The sequence below is a fragment of the Aspergillus pseudodeflectus genome (assembly GCF_044049435.1).
Source record: "Aspergillus pseudodeflectus strain CBS 756.74 chromosome Unknown BJX68scaffold_53, whole genome shotgun sequence".
Lineage (NCBI taxonomy): Eukaryota > Fungi > Ascomycota > Eurotiomycetes > Eurotiales > Aspergillaceae > Aspergillus > Aspergillus pseudodeflectus.
Genome location: NW_027263829.1, coordinates 66,396 through 78,001, shown reverse-complemented (window position 1 = coordinate 78,001; position 11,606 = coordinate 66,396). Strand labels below are relative to the sequence as shown.

The following is an 11,606-nucleotide window of genomic DNA, read 5'->3' as shown; positions in this document are numbered from 1 at the left end:
GCGAGCAAACGTCTGCACGTTCGCGTTGGTTTGCCTAGCCTCCGGGGTTCCTTGGCTAAGCACACTCCTAGATGCGAACCTAAGACATGACAAACCACGATTCGTCAAACACACAAATCCAGTGGGCCAGAAACCAAGTTTGGTTGCAATGCTCAAAGCAACGAAAAGCGAACGATCTCCCCCCACAGCTCCCACCCCTGACAATCTACCCAAGATCCCCATGTTTAATCCAGGTGCAAATAGAACGCCTGGCTATCTGCCGTTCCAGCCGGATAAATATCATTGTCCTCAACGATCCAATACCGTATGGATGTCCACTCTCTGATAGCGTAGGCGCCGGGGGTTGAAGTACTTGGTTCGAAGACAAACATTCGACCCTCGTCACGGGTGGAGTAGCAGACTTGTTCGCGCTCCAGGGGGCACACAACTCCGTATCCGTTGGCGTCAGTGAGGACACCCCGGATGGGAGAAGCTTCCGACGTAACAGCAAGGGTCCATGTATCAACATAGTCGTGGACTTCAAGGGCACCGCCACGTGGCCGAAATCCGACGTAGTGGGTCCCTGCTGCGTCGGTCGTGATATTCATATGTCTTTGTTGGTTTTGTGCAGAGGCAAGGCTGGTCAAGCTGGCCAGGCTGGCGAGGGCAGTAATGATATGTGTGGCGGTCTTGAACTGCATTTTGGATTTCGTGAAGAGGGCTTGTCAAGGATATGTGATGAAGAATTGCTTTTCTCTGAATAAAAGTCACTAGTCGGGAAGCCCAACAGAGTCTTGGTATGAAAGAATGCTTGTCTCTGGACAAGAGCCAAAAGCTGGAAGTAAACGGAGTTTTGGTAAGCTTCAAATGGAGGGTTGGGGCTTTTTTTTTCTTCGCTGGGTTTGAACCTTTTATAAGGCACTTGTTGGTACTCCCCCTGGGGTGTCCTGGAGCCTGGAGGGAAAGTACGCTGCCAGGAAAGGTCTCGGCAACACCATACCAGGAATAAGCAGGGATCAGATCGTCCACCGCTAGTGAGTTACTTGGTACCCCGACCGGACTGTGGACTTTATCATTGGCTAAACCTATATTTGTTCGTCAAATGACGAACCATCAGCAGGTTCAAAGTGTTACTATTTGCACACGAGGTCCTGATTGAATATATAGATCAAGGCCCTCGCGTTTCTATATTCTAGTGGACACATTGTATGGACACAGGGTTGTAAGCAACTCAAATCCTACACCTGGGATCCATGCAATGCCACGGCCGTGCAAACCAAGGTGTTGGCTTGCTGTAATATTCTTAAAATCCAACAGGGCGACGAGCGATCCACCGTGCTCTGGAGTTTGATTTCCTCCAACGCGCCGATCTGCAGATCCATGCAGCCATCGGCGGTAGCGCGGCGACCCTTCAATAGTAGCCTCTGCCAAGGTGCAGGCTGCATCATCACAGAGCGGTCAGATCAGTCCTTTCTATGCTTTCTGCGCGTCTTACTCGACTAGAAACAAGTCCGTCGTGCTTCTTAAAGTTGGTAACGTCTTCTCCCGAACAGGTCTTTGTAGAGAGCGCCGGGAGACAACCCCGTCTATATACAATGCGGTAGGCGTGGCTCGTTAGCAGGGCTGTATTTGAATCACTAACAAAGATCTGCGAAGGAGTATCCATCAACAGGTAGTCCCGGCTTCTCACTCGTGGCCTGACGCGAACCCATCCAACTCTCATGCTGACAGACGATTTGAAGGTAATCGAATAGCAATGCTTACGCTATCAAGTCGAGTGCGGAGGATCACCACTCCCAGTAAATTAATTCCGCCAAGCATCTCCATCACATGTCATGGTGAGTCTTCCAGAGCTCCAGTCGAGGCCTGTCTAACCGCGATCCCTGCACCAGGTCGACCCATTCAAGCTAAGGAACTCTTTAAATACACAAATGGGCGCTTCCTCATCAATGAAGTACACAAAGTCAAGTGATACGCGAAATTTGATCTCCATGCTCTCTGTAACCATGTTTCATCTCTTCTATCAATATGTTCGCCTATCGCCAAGATCGACAAGCTCGATAGAACTAGGCTATAATAGATATAAAAGTATAGAACCTATAAGCCTAGAATACTAGAAGGCTTTATACCTTCTAGGTTAAACATTTATAATACTCTCCCTTTAATTAGTAAGTATTATAAAATCTTGCTATCTTAGTAGAAGTTTATAAAGGAGGAATAGGATGAAGATAGCAGCATATAGCTTAGGCTACAGTACAAATGCTTAAACAGCTAGCAGTTGAGATAATTACACTGTTAGATACTCTACTATTCTACCATATAATTGTCCCAAGACCAAGTGAGTTTTACGCAAGGTTATGTACATTATAGAGGCTGAGTCACCCTGAAGCATAGCTAATTGTTGGATAGACTTTTCTAGTCAGCCCCCCTCCCTTCTCTCTTGATTTCCCGCTATCCTCTAATAATCTTAATGTGTCCTTGGCTGGCCGGGTCTATACCATGCCTCCACCAGCCCTTGTCTTCCACCTTTCACTCACAGGCCTGTCCAACCTGTCTTTAACGCGCTATGGATGGTTCTCGGGGCAACAAAGGCCAGCACCGGACTGCTTGTGATTCTTGTCGTCACCGCAAAGTGAGCCTTTCTAAACGTACACTGACACTGCCTCCATATAATTGCAGGTCGAGCGGATACTCGGTGTCCTTGGAATATAGCAGCAAGATGTGGGTGAGTGCTGGTGCTAGTGCTGGCACGCAGCAAAATGTTAGTGCGGAACTTGGTAAAAGAGACTTTCTTGATATTATGAGTACCAGACTTGCAAATCACGGCCCTAGGAGACGAGACCAACTGATTATAATAAGGTCTGGATGTGGCAGAACCTTGCCACGTTTGACTGCCTAGGATTGGGACAGTGTAAAGATTCCTCTGGACGCGGGCCAGTTCTGGGTAATACTAATTCCAGCGTAGCACCAACAGGCTACTTTAATCCGACATTACTCCTTGTATATCGCCATATCTGGATATGTTTGTACCAATTATGTGAGACCACTGGAGGAAGAACCTGGCTAGTATATGGCACTGAACGGGACTTCCATCCTGGATGATGGATTCGCATCAAACCTTGCATCATTGCTACTTGTGTTTATAAATCCAGCAATAACACAGTAGCATGACCATGGAACAAAGGGATACCAGTAATGCGACAGCCGTCTTGGAGTGGATACGCACGCCACGATGGTCCAGCACCACCAATGTCCGACTGGGTTCGTCAAGCGTCATCGAGAACAAGTCACCAGGATCCACCCGAATCAGCTCCAGCCTCCATTTGCAGCCGGATAACGAGTGAGAGATGACTAGCCGTGCCCCTAATCTTATCCCAAGCCGCAAAATCCATTCTTTCGGGTAAATAGTGTATGACCGTTCTCTTCTGTCGGATATACCTGTGAACGTCCTGGAGTAGCTAGGGGTCTCTTCCAATATCCCTTCAGGTTCGGGAGAAAGCCGACGAACGTTGCGCTTTCCGTTACGGTTCCGCGCCCCTAAACGGGAGCGTCGAGGTATAGCCCCAGCCCCATCATATCTCTCCTGATCAAGCTGGTCACAGTCCGATGGTCGATCCAGAAAGGTCGGTTGGGAAATGCGAGATTTCTGTTCTCGAAGCGCCGGCACACGCTCCGGTGGGTCCGGTGCTGTTCTCATCGCAATCTCGAAGTCAGACGGCACATATGGCCGATCTATCTGATTCGCTATGCGTTTGAGATCTTCGGGATACAAGTTTTGCCCGCCCCATTCATGGGAATGTCCTGGATGACTTGTCAGCAAGTATACGTGTGGACCATTGTACGTCTTCCATACCAAACGCCCATCTGGAGCCACCGAGTGGGCCCCTAGGGACAATTCTCCCCTGCCCAATAGCACGAAACGGTATTTGATGATTTGGATCCGAGAACAGAGCATTTCCTATGTATGAGGACGAAACGACCCCGACATCGAGGGATGAAAGGAGCTCCTTGGCACAGGCTGCTGCAGCCGCAGCAGCATAATGCTGCCACTGATCATTCTTATGAGAGTCCGCGTAATCGGAAATGCCGCGAATTACAATGCATGGAAGCTCGGCAAGTAAGCCTGCAGCTTCCATCTCGAAGCACAGAATATCGCCGACCTCCTGGATAAGTGCGGATTTTTTGGCAGCACTCTTCATGACCCTATCCCCGGATGCGATCAGACCGTAGTGGATTTTGGGGTGCTTGAATTCCCGCTGTCTTCGTATAATGACTCTGTTCTTGTCGCAGCCATTGCAGCTACGCTGGGTAGAGTCGTGAGGATAATCCGACTCAAAGAGGAGATCTGATTCTGGAAGAGGTCGTTTATAGATTTCAAGGCCGGGGTGTTTCTCGAAGAAGTTTGACAAGTGTTTTGGAATTACATTCGACCTCGTCAAATGGTCAGACCGCATGATCTGGACAGCACTGCGCAAGACTGTTGGCGGAGGGTGTAGGAACCCCTTGACCCTGAAGCCATTCTCCAAATCGCCCCCAAGATCGTACTGGACAACCCCACCATACTGCCCATCTGGCATGCTGACCAAAACGTCACCCAGGCGGATATCATGCGCCTCACTTGGGACTCCCCCGCCGATTCCTACTAGAAGTCGATATTTGATATGGGGAAATGATCTCGACATGTTCGTTGCGACGGCCGCGGCGGCGCTTTTCCCTTGATTGCCAGGAAGACACGTAAGCGCAACATTATGCCCAGATAACTCGCCGACGATATATATATTCGGGTCACCGTCTTTCCCTGGTAGGCGCTCATGCTCGAGATCCAACATGTACCGCACAGCGCTCATCTCAAATGCCAGAGCACAGATGACCCCGACATGGTAGTCTTCGTAGGTCCGGTATTGAGGTCCGGATCCCATGGCATCTTCCCTCTCAACAGAGCCCATCCCGCGTTACAGCTTCATAATCGGTCAAGGGTATCCGCGGCGGGCAAGTCATACCACCTTGCCAGTAGCAGGGCAAGATGTACGATGCCTGGTGATATCGCATCCAAAAATCAACAGTTAGGTTTAGCATGAACAGAGCTCCTGTGAAACAACCAAACTTTACAACCGTCGCGAGGCTGTGATCTGAATCGTGCAAAGGTGAGGCTGAGGGCGGGCGGATTATTGACTGGCCGAATGGAGGGGGTCCCCTGGATCACACTGCCACCTGCAGCGATGTGACTCGAAAGAGAGTGCTAGATTCTGGCCCCAGTGCTAATTGTTTGTCTTCTTCGGGATTGGTGGCCTGTCAAATCGTGGCTAGCCACCACACTGCCCACGGCGTAGGTTGAGGTGCAGGAAGAGGTGGAGGAAGAAGTTCCGCGGATTAGGTAGGGACCAGCTCAGCTGCCGATTGGGGGACCAATGAGAACGGCTTAGCTAAGCTACTGTTTGTCTCCCAGCCTCGACGCCGGCTGCTGCTCTCCATCCTATGTTCCTCTTCACTCCGGGGTGCTAGAGCTCTTGATGACAGCGGAAAATGGGAAGGAGGCCATTGCGAGGATTCCATGTCTTAACGTTGTAGCTCCGCAGTATACCACCGCCTCTGAAGTGGCTCTCTTGGAGTATGGTGAAGACACTGAATTTGCTCTGTGCCAGGGTTCTATCACTTATACCGATATCCTTACTAGTGAGGTCCAATACTCCTGTCGCAGTACCCACTGTCCTCGCGTGGAGGACCAGCAAGCGCGCCGCGGCAGCAGCGGACCTGCAATTGTCTTCAACATTAACCAAGCTCACGAAGCGAGTATAAGAGAGCGATGGATCCACGGCGAGCCCGATGTCGTGATACACATCACTGGCGTTGTTCTGTTATCCGGTGCGCCGGGCACGAGGCTCCTGGTGCAGGAGCACTTGCGCATCACCGAGGCTGGGATTAGTTGGCCTACGCTGCGCAGGGGCCTGATAGGTTGCATGAGTGAGACTATCAATCGAATCGTCCCTATAACGGCTTGCCCGCGTTTAAATAACAGGGCCAAATAATCAAAGCAGGCAGCCTCATCTCCCAATTACTGAAATAAACCAAGCGTACCATTGATATCAGTCGAGAGTTAGGTAGATACCATCCTTTGTGTATCATTTATCTGTTATGGTCCACTAATGTCGCCAACCTCAAATGCTAGTTCCCCCTCTCAATGGGCGTTGCCATGACCATCCACATCTACTCCCCCACCTCTGTGAAAGAGTTGCAATCATCCTGTTGCCGAGAAATCTGCGCCCCGTGCTTCACTAATAACTCCAAAATGTGCGCATGCCCGTTCGAATCCGCCTCCTGACATGCCTTGGACCCGCACCGATCAACATCAGCACCCTTCTGCAACAGTAGCTGCACCATATTAGAGTCACCAAAGTAGGCTGCGGTGACAAGAGGACTTTCATCCTCAGCAGCAATAGGATTAACATGTGCGCCGTTATCTAACAGAAAACGTGCAACCTCCACCTCGCCCTGGATGATCGCGGTGCGGAGGGGTGAGCCAAACATATAGTGATGGGTATTTACATTGGCACCAGCCCTGACTAGCAGCTGGACCATTTCCATGCTAACCGGTGCTGATTGGAGGACCTCCTCCAGTGGAGTTGCCGGGGCGTCGGGTCCCGGGTTCGGGTCTGCCCCGTGTGCTAGCAGGAATCGGACTATATCGTACTTCCGAGTGCCGGCAGCAGCGAGAAGTGGACAGTGCAACAGCCCGTCGTGCAAGTCGACGTTTGCCCCATGAGCTAAAAGTAACTCAACAACGCCCATGTGCCCTCCGGCGCTTGCTCGCTGCAGTGCACAGCCGGAAATGCTGTCTGAGATGTTGGGATCCGCCCCGGCTGTTAGCAGGGCTCTAGCAATCCGAACATGCCCATCCATTGAAGCTGTTTCAAGCGCAGTACCGGATTCAAGACTGTACCCAGATGGACGTGCGTCGATGTTGGCACCCCGGTCAATCAGGAGCTGCGCAACATGGTCAAAGTCTTCAGCGAACCTGCATAATAGTGCAGGGGTTGGATCAGCTCCGGCGTCGAGTAGAAGGTTGGCTACACTGATGTGGCCCTGGGTGCAGGCGGCAACAAGGGCCCGAGTAACGATCTTGTGGGGGATATATGCCTCTCCCCGCTGGCTCTCCAATATCCATTGCACGACCGCCAACTGGCCGTGGAGGCTTGCGACTTCCAGCGGCGTCTTGTATGAGTTGTCGAGCGGTTCCGTGACTTTTACCATGTCGCTGGCGAACTCGACGAGCCCCCACGCACAGACAACATAGGGGGATGGGTTCTTGACGGGCATGTCCCGCAAGCGGTCAACTTGCCACCAGTAAGAGCTTTTATGGCCACCTTCGGCCCAAGCGCCTAGTGCATCAACCTCCATCATTGCCATCAGGAGGTCTCTTAAAGCACCCGCCTCCCTAGCCTCTGGGATTCTTTCGCAATGTGCGGGCCAGAACGCTATAGCGTAATGCAACCAGGGTTCATGATCCGGGAAAGCATCCAAGTTGGCGAAATCAGTATGCAGGACGGTTGCCAAGCAGGATTCCGCCAGCTGGCGATGGGTCTCTGCGGATGCGAAAACCTGGAAATCTCCGTTGTCGCTGCTCCGTCTCTGCTCCAAATACTCACGCACCGATAGGTGGGCCAGCACCACGGAGCCGGATTCATCTACGAGCACGAAATTGCCGCAAACGTCCATGATGTACGCGGCATCAATCGAGGCATCACTTGCCCCGTCTGGCTCGACGGCAACGGCTTCAACTAGCTGGTGGATCGTCAAGGGCTGAAAGGCACCAAGCACACACCGCAGGGCTTTTATCGCACAGGTCTCGGCAAAGCTACCAGGCTCAGCATTTGACAGGTATATCTCGTCATACGCCTGCGTCAGCGTCGGAAGGGACAGATCGGATACCAGCCTGTTGAGCTTGGCTTCGAAATCTCTCCAGTGGCGGATTGGCTTTTGGGCATTGAGAAATAAGTCGAGCTGCAGCTCGGCCCAGCGGAACCTACATTGAATCATTTCCTCGGGTAAGCCAAATCCGGCCGTGTAAGAGGAGAAGGTTTATTGTAGTTGCTTACATGGCACCAGCTCGTTGGACGAGGGCATCCCGGAGTTTGCTTTCCAGCTCTGGCAACTGATTTATACAGCTATTCAGGCGTCTGTTTGGCGAGCGAATTTCGTTCTCAATGAACGCCAGCATTTCGTCCTTTGATTGATCGATGACGGTTATGGTGGTGGGGGAAAACTCCTCCAAGTAATCCATTACCTTTAGATGCATGGGCCGGCTAGAGAAGAAGAGGTGAACATTCGACGATTCAGAATAGATCCGCTTCAGACTACCAAGCAGGGTGCCATTATCCGCACATTCATCCAAAGCATCAATGATGATGGTGGTGGGCCGATTCTGGCTCGTAAGCTCCAGGATATGGTCTTCGCAGTCTCGCAGTGACAGGTCTCCTCCGTTGACATTGCTGAGCCGCTCATCGTACCGTTTTCGAATCGAACTAGTAATTGCGCTGGCGGAGGGGCTGTAGCTGAGTTGGGCTAGAATGCTCCGCAGAATAGTCTTTGCGTCAAACGAACCGCCCACGCTTTTTGAGCAGTAAAAGAATGCAAGTCGACCTAGGGTCGCTCGAAAGTGCTCTTCAATCACCGCGGAGACCAGGCAGCTTTTCCCAACCCCGACGCCACCCTCCAGGTAGAAGATTCCCGAGGTGCCGTGGATCCAGTCGTTCCATTCCTGGCTACCAACAAGCCAGCGGCCAGTGTTCCAATATGCTCTGCCCAATTTGGATTCCCGGACGAAGACGTGCTGGTCTTTGACTGATACACGCGAAATCCATTGCAGGATTGTCTGTGCGTGGGTGGCATCCTCGTTTAGTCTCGAAGATTGGGCGTCTAGCTTCTTCATTATCTGCTTTGACATGGTAAGGTCAATCCGCTTTCGGCATTCCATGTCCTTTTTCTCGATGCCTGTTAACTTTTCGGGCCAGCTATCAAGCAAAAGGACGTTTCTGGCGACTCTCTTTGCTGTATTCTGGGCAAAATACCCAGCAGCAAGCATCTGGAATTCCAGAATAAGTGTGTATAGGTCAACAAACGGCTTCCTCTGCACCTCCTGGGAGAGATAGAAGGATTCGGCCTCGATGTAGAAGTTTACCAGATCAGTTATGAAAACAAGACCATCTAGTAGTCGGCCGTGCTGATCGGAATCGTTCGTCACGAGCTAACCACATTTTATTAGCTGGCCATGGTTTCAATCTCAAATCGGCTTACCTGTAGCAGAGCGCAAACCCCTGCCCAGGGAATCCCCGCGTGAACCGGATCCAGCGACGCGATCGCCGACCCGATCCCCTCGAACAAGCGAAAGCCCTGCACTATGCGATCGACCTTTTCTCTGACGACGATCTCGTGGTGCCAAAAGACAAGTTTCCATTGCCTCTTCTCCATGATTGCTTTCTGCTTTTCGACGACCTCGCTCACCTGCAGGGCCGGATCACTACCTGCAACACTATCTGGCTGGTCGCCGCTTCCGGTCAGAAGCTTGAGATAGTGCTCGACCAGCTCTGGCGAGCCATCGCGCACTTTGTTGAACGCTTGCGTCCATAAGGTTTCGTTCCTGTCGTTGGCCTCGTCCTTGTCGTCGGTCGTAGGAGGGGTGGTAGCTTCCTGTTTTAGGCTGGCGTCTACACCCTCGTGGTGGGGAACAGTGCAGTCGGAATTGTCATGGTGCTCCGGAGGAGGTTTCGCAGTCGAAGGGGTTGGAGCATCATCTCCATCTCGGTCCCGGAAAATGTCGTTGTCGGCAGTTTGGCGCTGGCCCGGAGTTTCCACATTCCGATTGCTTGCAGTGTCCTCGTTCAGGGACAGCTTTGATATGCTGGTGTTTTTTGGTCTTGATTCGCCGCGCTTGGGACTGCCGATGCCGAGCTTGTGAAAGAATCTATCTCGTCGACGTTCCGCCATGACTGATCGTCGCACTGCAGTATCGATATTATCCTCAAGAGAAAAAAAAGAGGGGACGATGGTATGTTTCAAGCCAGAAGGGCAATATTAAGCGGATGTCGTGGTGAGGGGCACTGGTTGCCCCTCAATCCGGTCAGCCAGCCACAGCCACAGCCACATGCACGCGTGGGCAGGGATATGAAGGCCTTATCTTATTTGTTCGTTTAGAGCTCTAATGCATGCACTATCTACTATACTCAAAGACTCGTGTTATTATGAATCCCTCTGCTTTGGGCTTCGTGCACACACCTGATCACAAGAAACTAGGGCTATAGAGTAGCGAAACTATCCTAATACAAAAGCTGGCAGTACTGAACCTAAGTTTTTGTACAGTACTTTACGCGGCTCCCTCTCTTTAAGTACGTGCTTTTTCTTCACGCTTCTTATTATGATCCTTACCCTTTAAGTCTTACAATAAATCTTTGTTCTTTTTTTTTTTTCTTTTTTGCGCTGAAGGATAGACGCGGCTATAACACAAATAAATAGTAAGTAGAAACGATTATCCGAAAGAGAAGATGAAAATGTGTTTAGAATCATAATACCTCTTACTATGGATGCCTTGGGCGTCGCACCTTGTGACATATAGCGCTGAGTATCTTTCTCAGATAGATCTCCCCTAAATAGTAGAGAAGTACCAAGCACCTCTCAAAGTTGTTAATATTCCAGCCTGCCCCTTGAGTATGGGTGGCGTAGCTTCCCCTTTGTATGGTGAGAGGAAACTTCTCAAAAAGCATTCTGCAGCGTGGGATTATGGCAGCCAGTCCTTTCTCTGTCGTTGGCAAATATGCTTCACGGCCCTTCCTGTATGATTTGATCTATATGAGCAAGGCGAAGCTCTACTTTGTTCCGATATAGTATCATTATAGTCTATGGGACAATGAGGCCCTTTCAGAGTTTTGGCGATCGAGCTTGTTCGTCGGAACCTGTCTGGTGTTTGGCGAATTTGGTCGCGGCAAAACGTAACCTGGGACTTTCCCGGTATACGACTGGCAGGCGCTGAAAGGGCATATGCAGGAACTGTTGCAAACTGGTGATGAATGGTTGGGTGAATCCTCGACTTGACTTTAAGAAGATTCGGGCGAGACATATTAAGCTATTCCAGCTTTATAGGCAAAGAGAAAAAGAGGTCATTTCTAAAGAGGAGACTAGGGATCTTTGGTTCTATATCGACAGAGCGTGATATCGGCGCATAGCCCCGTTGAGTTGTCTGTGTCTCACTTCGGAGCCTGCTAAGCGATCGAAGCCAACACTCCAGCTCACCGTAATGATGGGCTCTTGAGAAGTATGAGCACAGCACCGTACGACCTGGACTCAATGCTCTTTCTGCCATCTAGGCAATAGGCTGGTAGTGCGTTCGATGCAACTGGCACGACATTTCCACCCGTGATCCTGACCACACCCACTTGGCTCTCATTTCCCCATCGATGGGGATCATACAGGTTCAGTTTCCCCGTGTGCAACTTATCATCAGACAGAACTACAAATCAATTTCAGCGGTCATAACTCGTAAATGAATCACAGTCATTCATCATAACATAATCGATCAGGCCTCGAAGATCATAGGAATCGAACAGGGTATCTCCTCCAACCAAAGCACTCACCACACC

At 50.8% G+C, this 11,606-nt stretch overlaps 3 protein-coding genes across 3 annotated transcripts; all 3 read right to left on the bottom strand.

Annotated features, from left to right (window-relative positions):
- Positions 1-224: 224 nt before the first annotated feature.
- On the bottom strand, positions 225-680 carry BJX68DRAFT_270810 (uncharacterized protein; the record flags this gene model as incomplete). Its single annotated transcript, XM_071046776.1, has 1 exon — positions 225-680. One exon carries the CDS (start codon positions 678-680, stop codon positions 225-227), a length of 456 nt encoding a protein of 151 aa, XP_070894903.1.
- Positions 681-2,746: 2,066 nt separating this feature from the next.
- BJX68DRAFT_244947 (5'-methylthioadenosine/S-adenosylhomocysteine nucleosidase family protein) lies at positions 2,747-5,316 on the bottom strand. Its single transcript, XM_071041413.1, has 2 exons — positions 3,833-5,316; positions 2,747-3,780 (listed from the first exon to the last, which is right to left on the bottom strand). The coding sequence occupies exons 1-2, from the start codon at positions 4,923-4,925 to the stop codon at positions 3,110-3,112; spliced, it is 1,764 nt and encodes a 587-aa protein (XP_070894902.1). The 5' UTR covers positions 4,926-5,316; the 3' UTR covers positions 2,747-3,109.
- Positions 5,317-6,092: 776 nt separating this feature from the next.
- Positions 6,093-9,604, bottom strand: BJX68DRAFT_244946 (ankyrin repeat-containing domain protein). The gene is made up of 3 exons (XM_071041412.1): positions 9,271-9,604; positions 8,073-9,220; positions 6,093-7,999 (listed from the first exon to the last, which is right to left on the bottom strand). Exons 1-3 carry the CDS (start codon positions 9,442-9,444, stop codon positions 6,184-6,186), a joined length of 3,138 nt encoding a protein of 1,045 aa, XP_070894901.1. The 5' UTR covers positions 9,445-9,604; the 3' UTR covers positions 6,093-6,183.
- Positions 9,605-11,606: the final 2,002 nt, after the last annotated feature.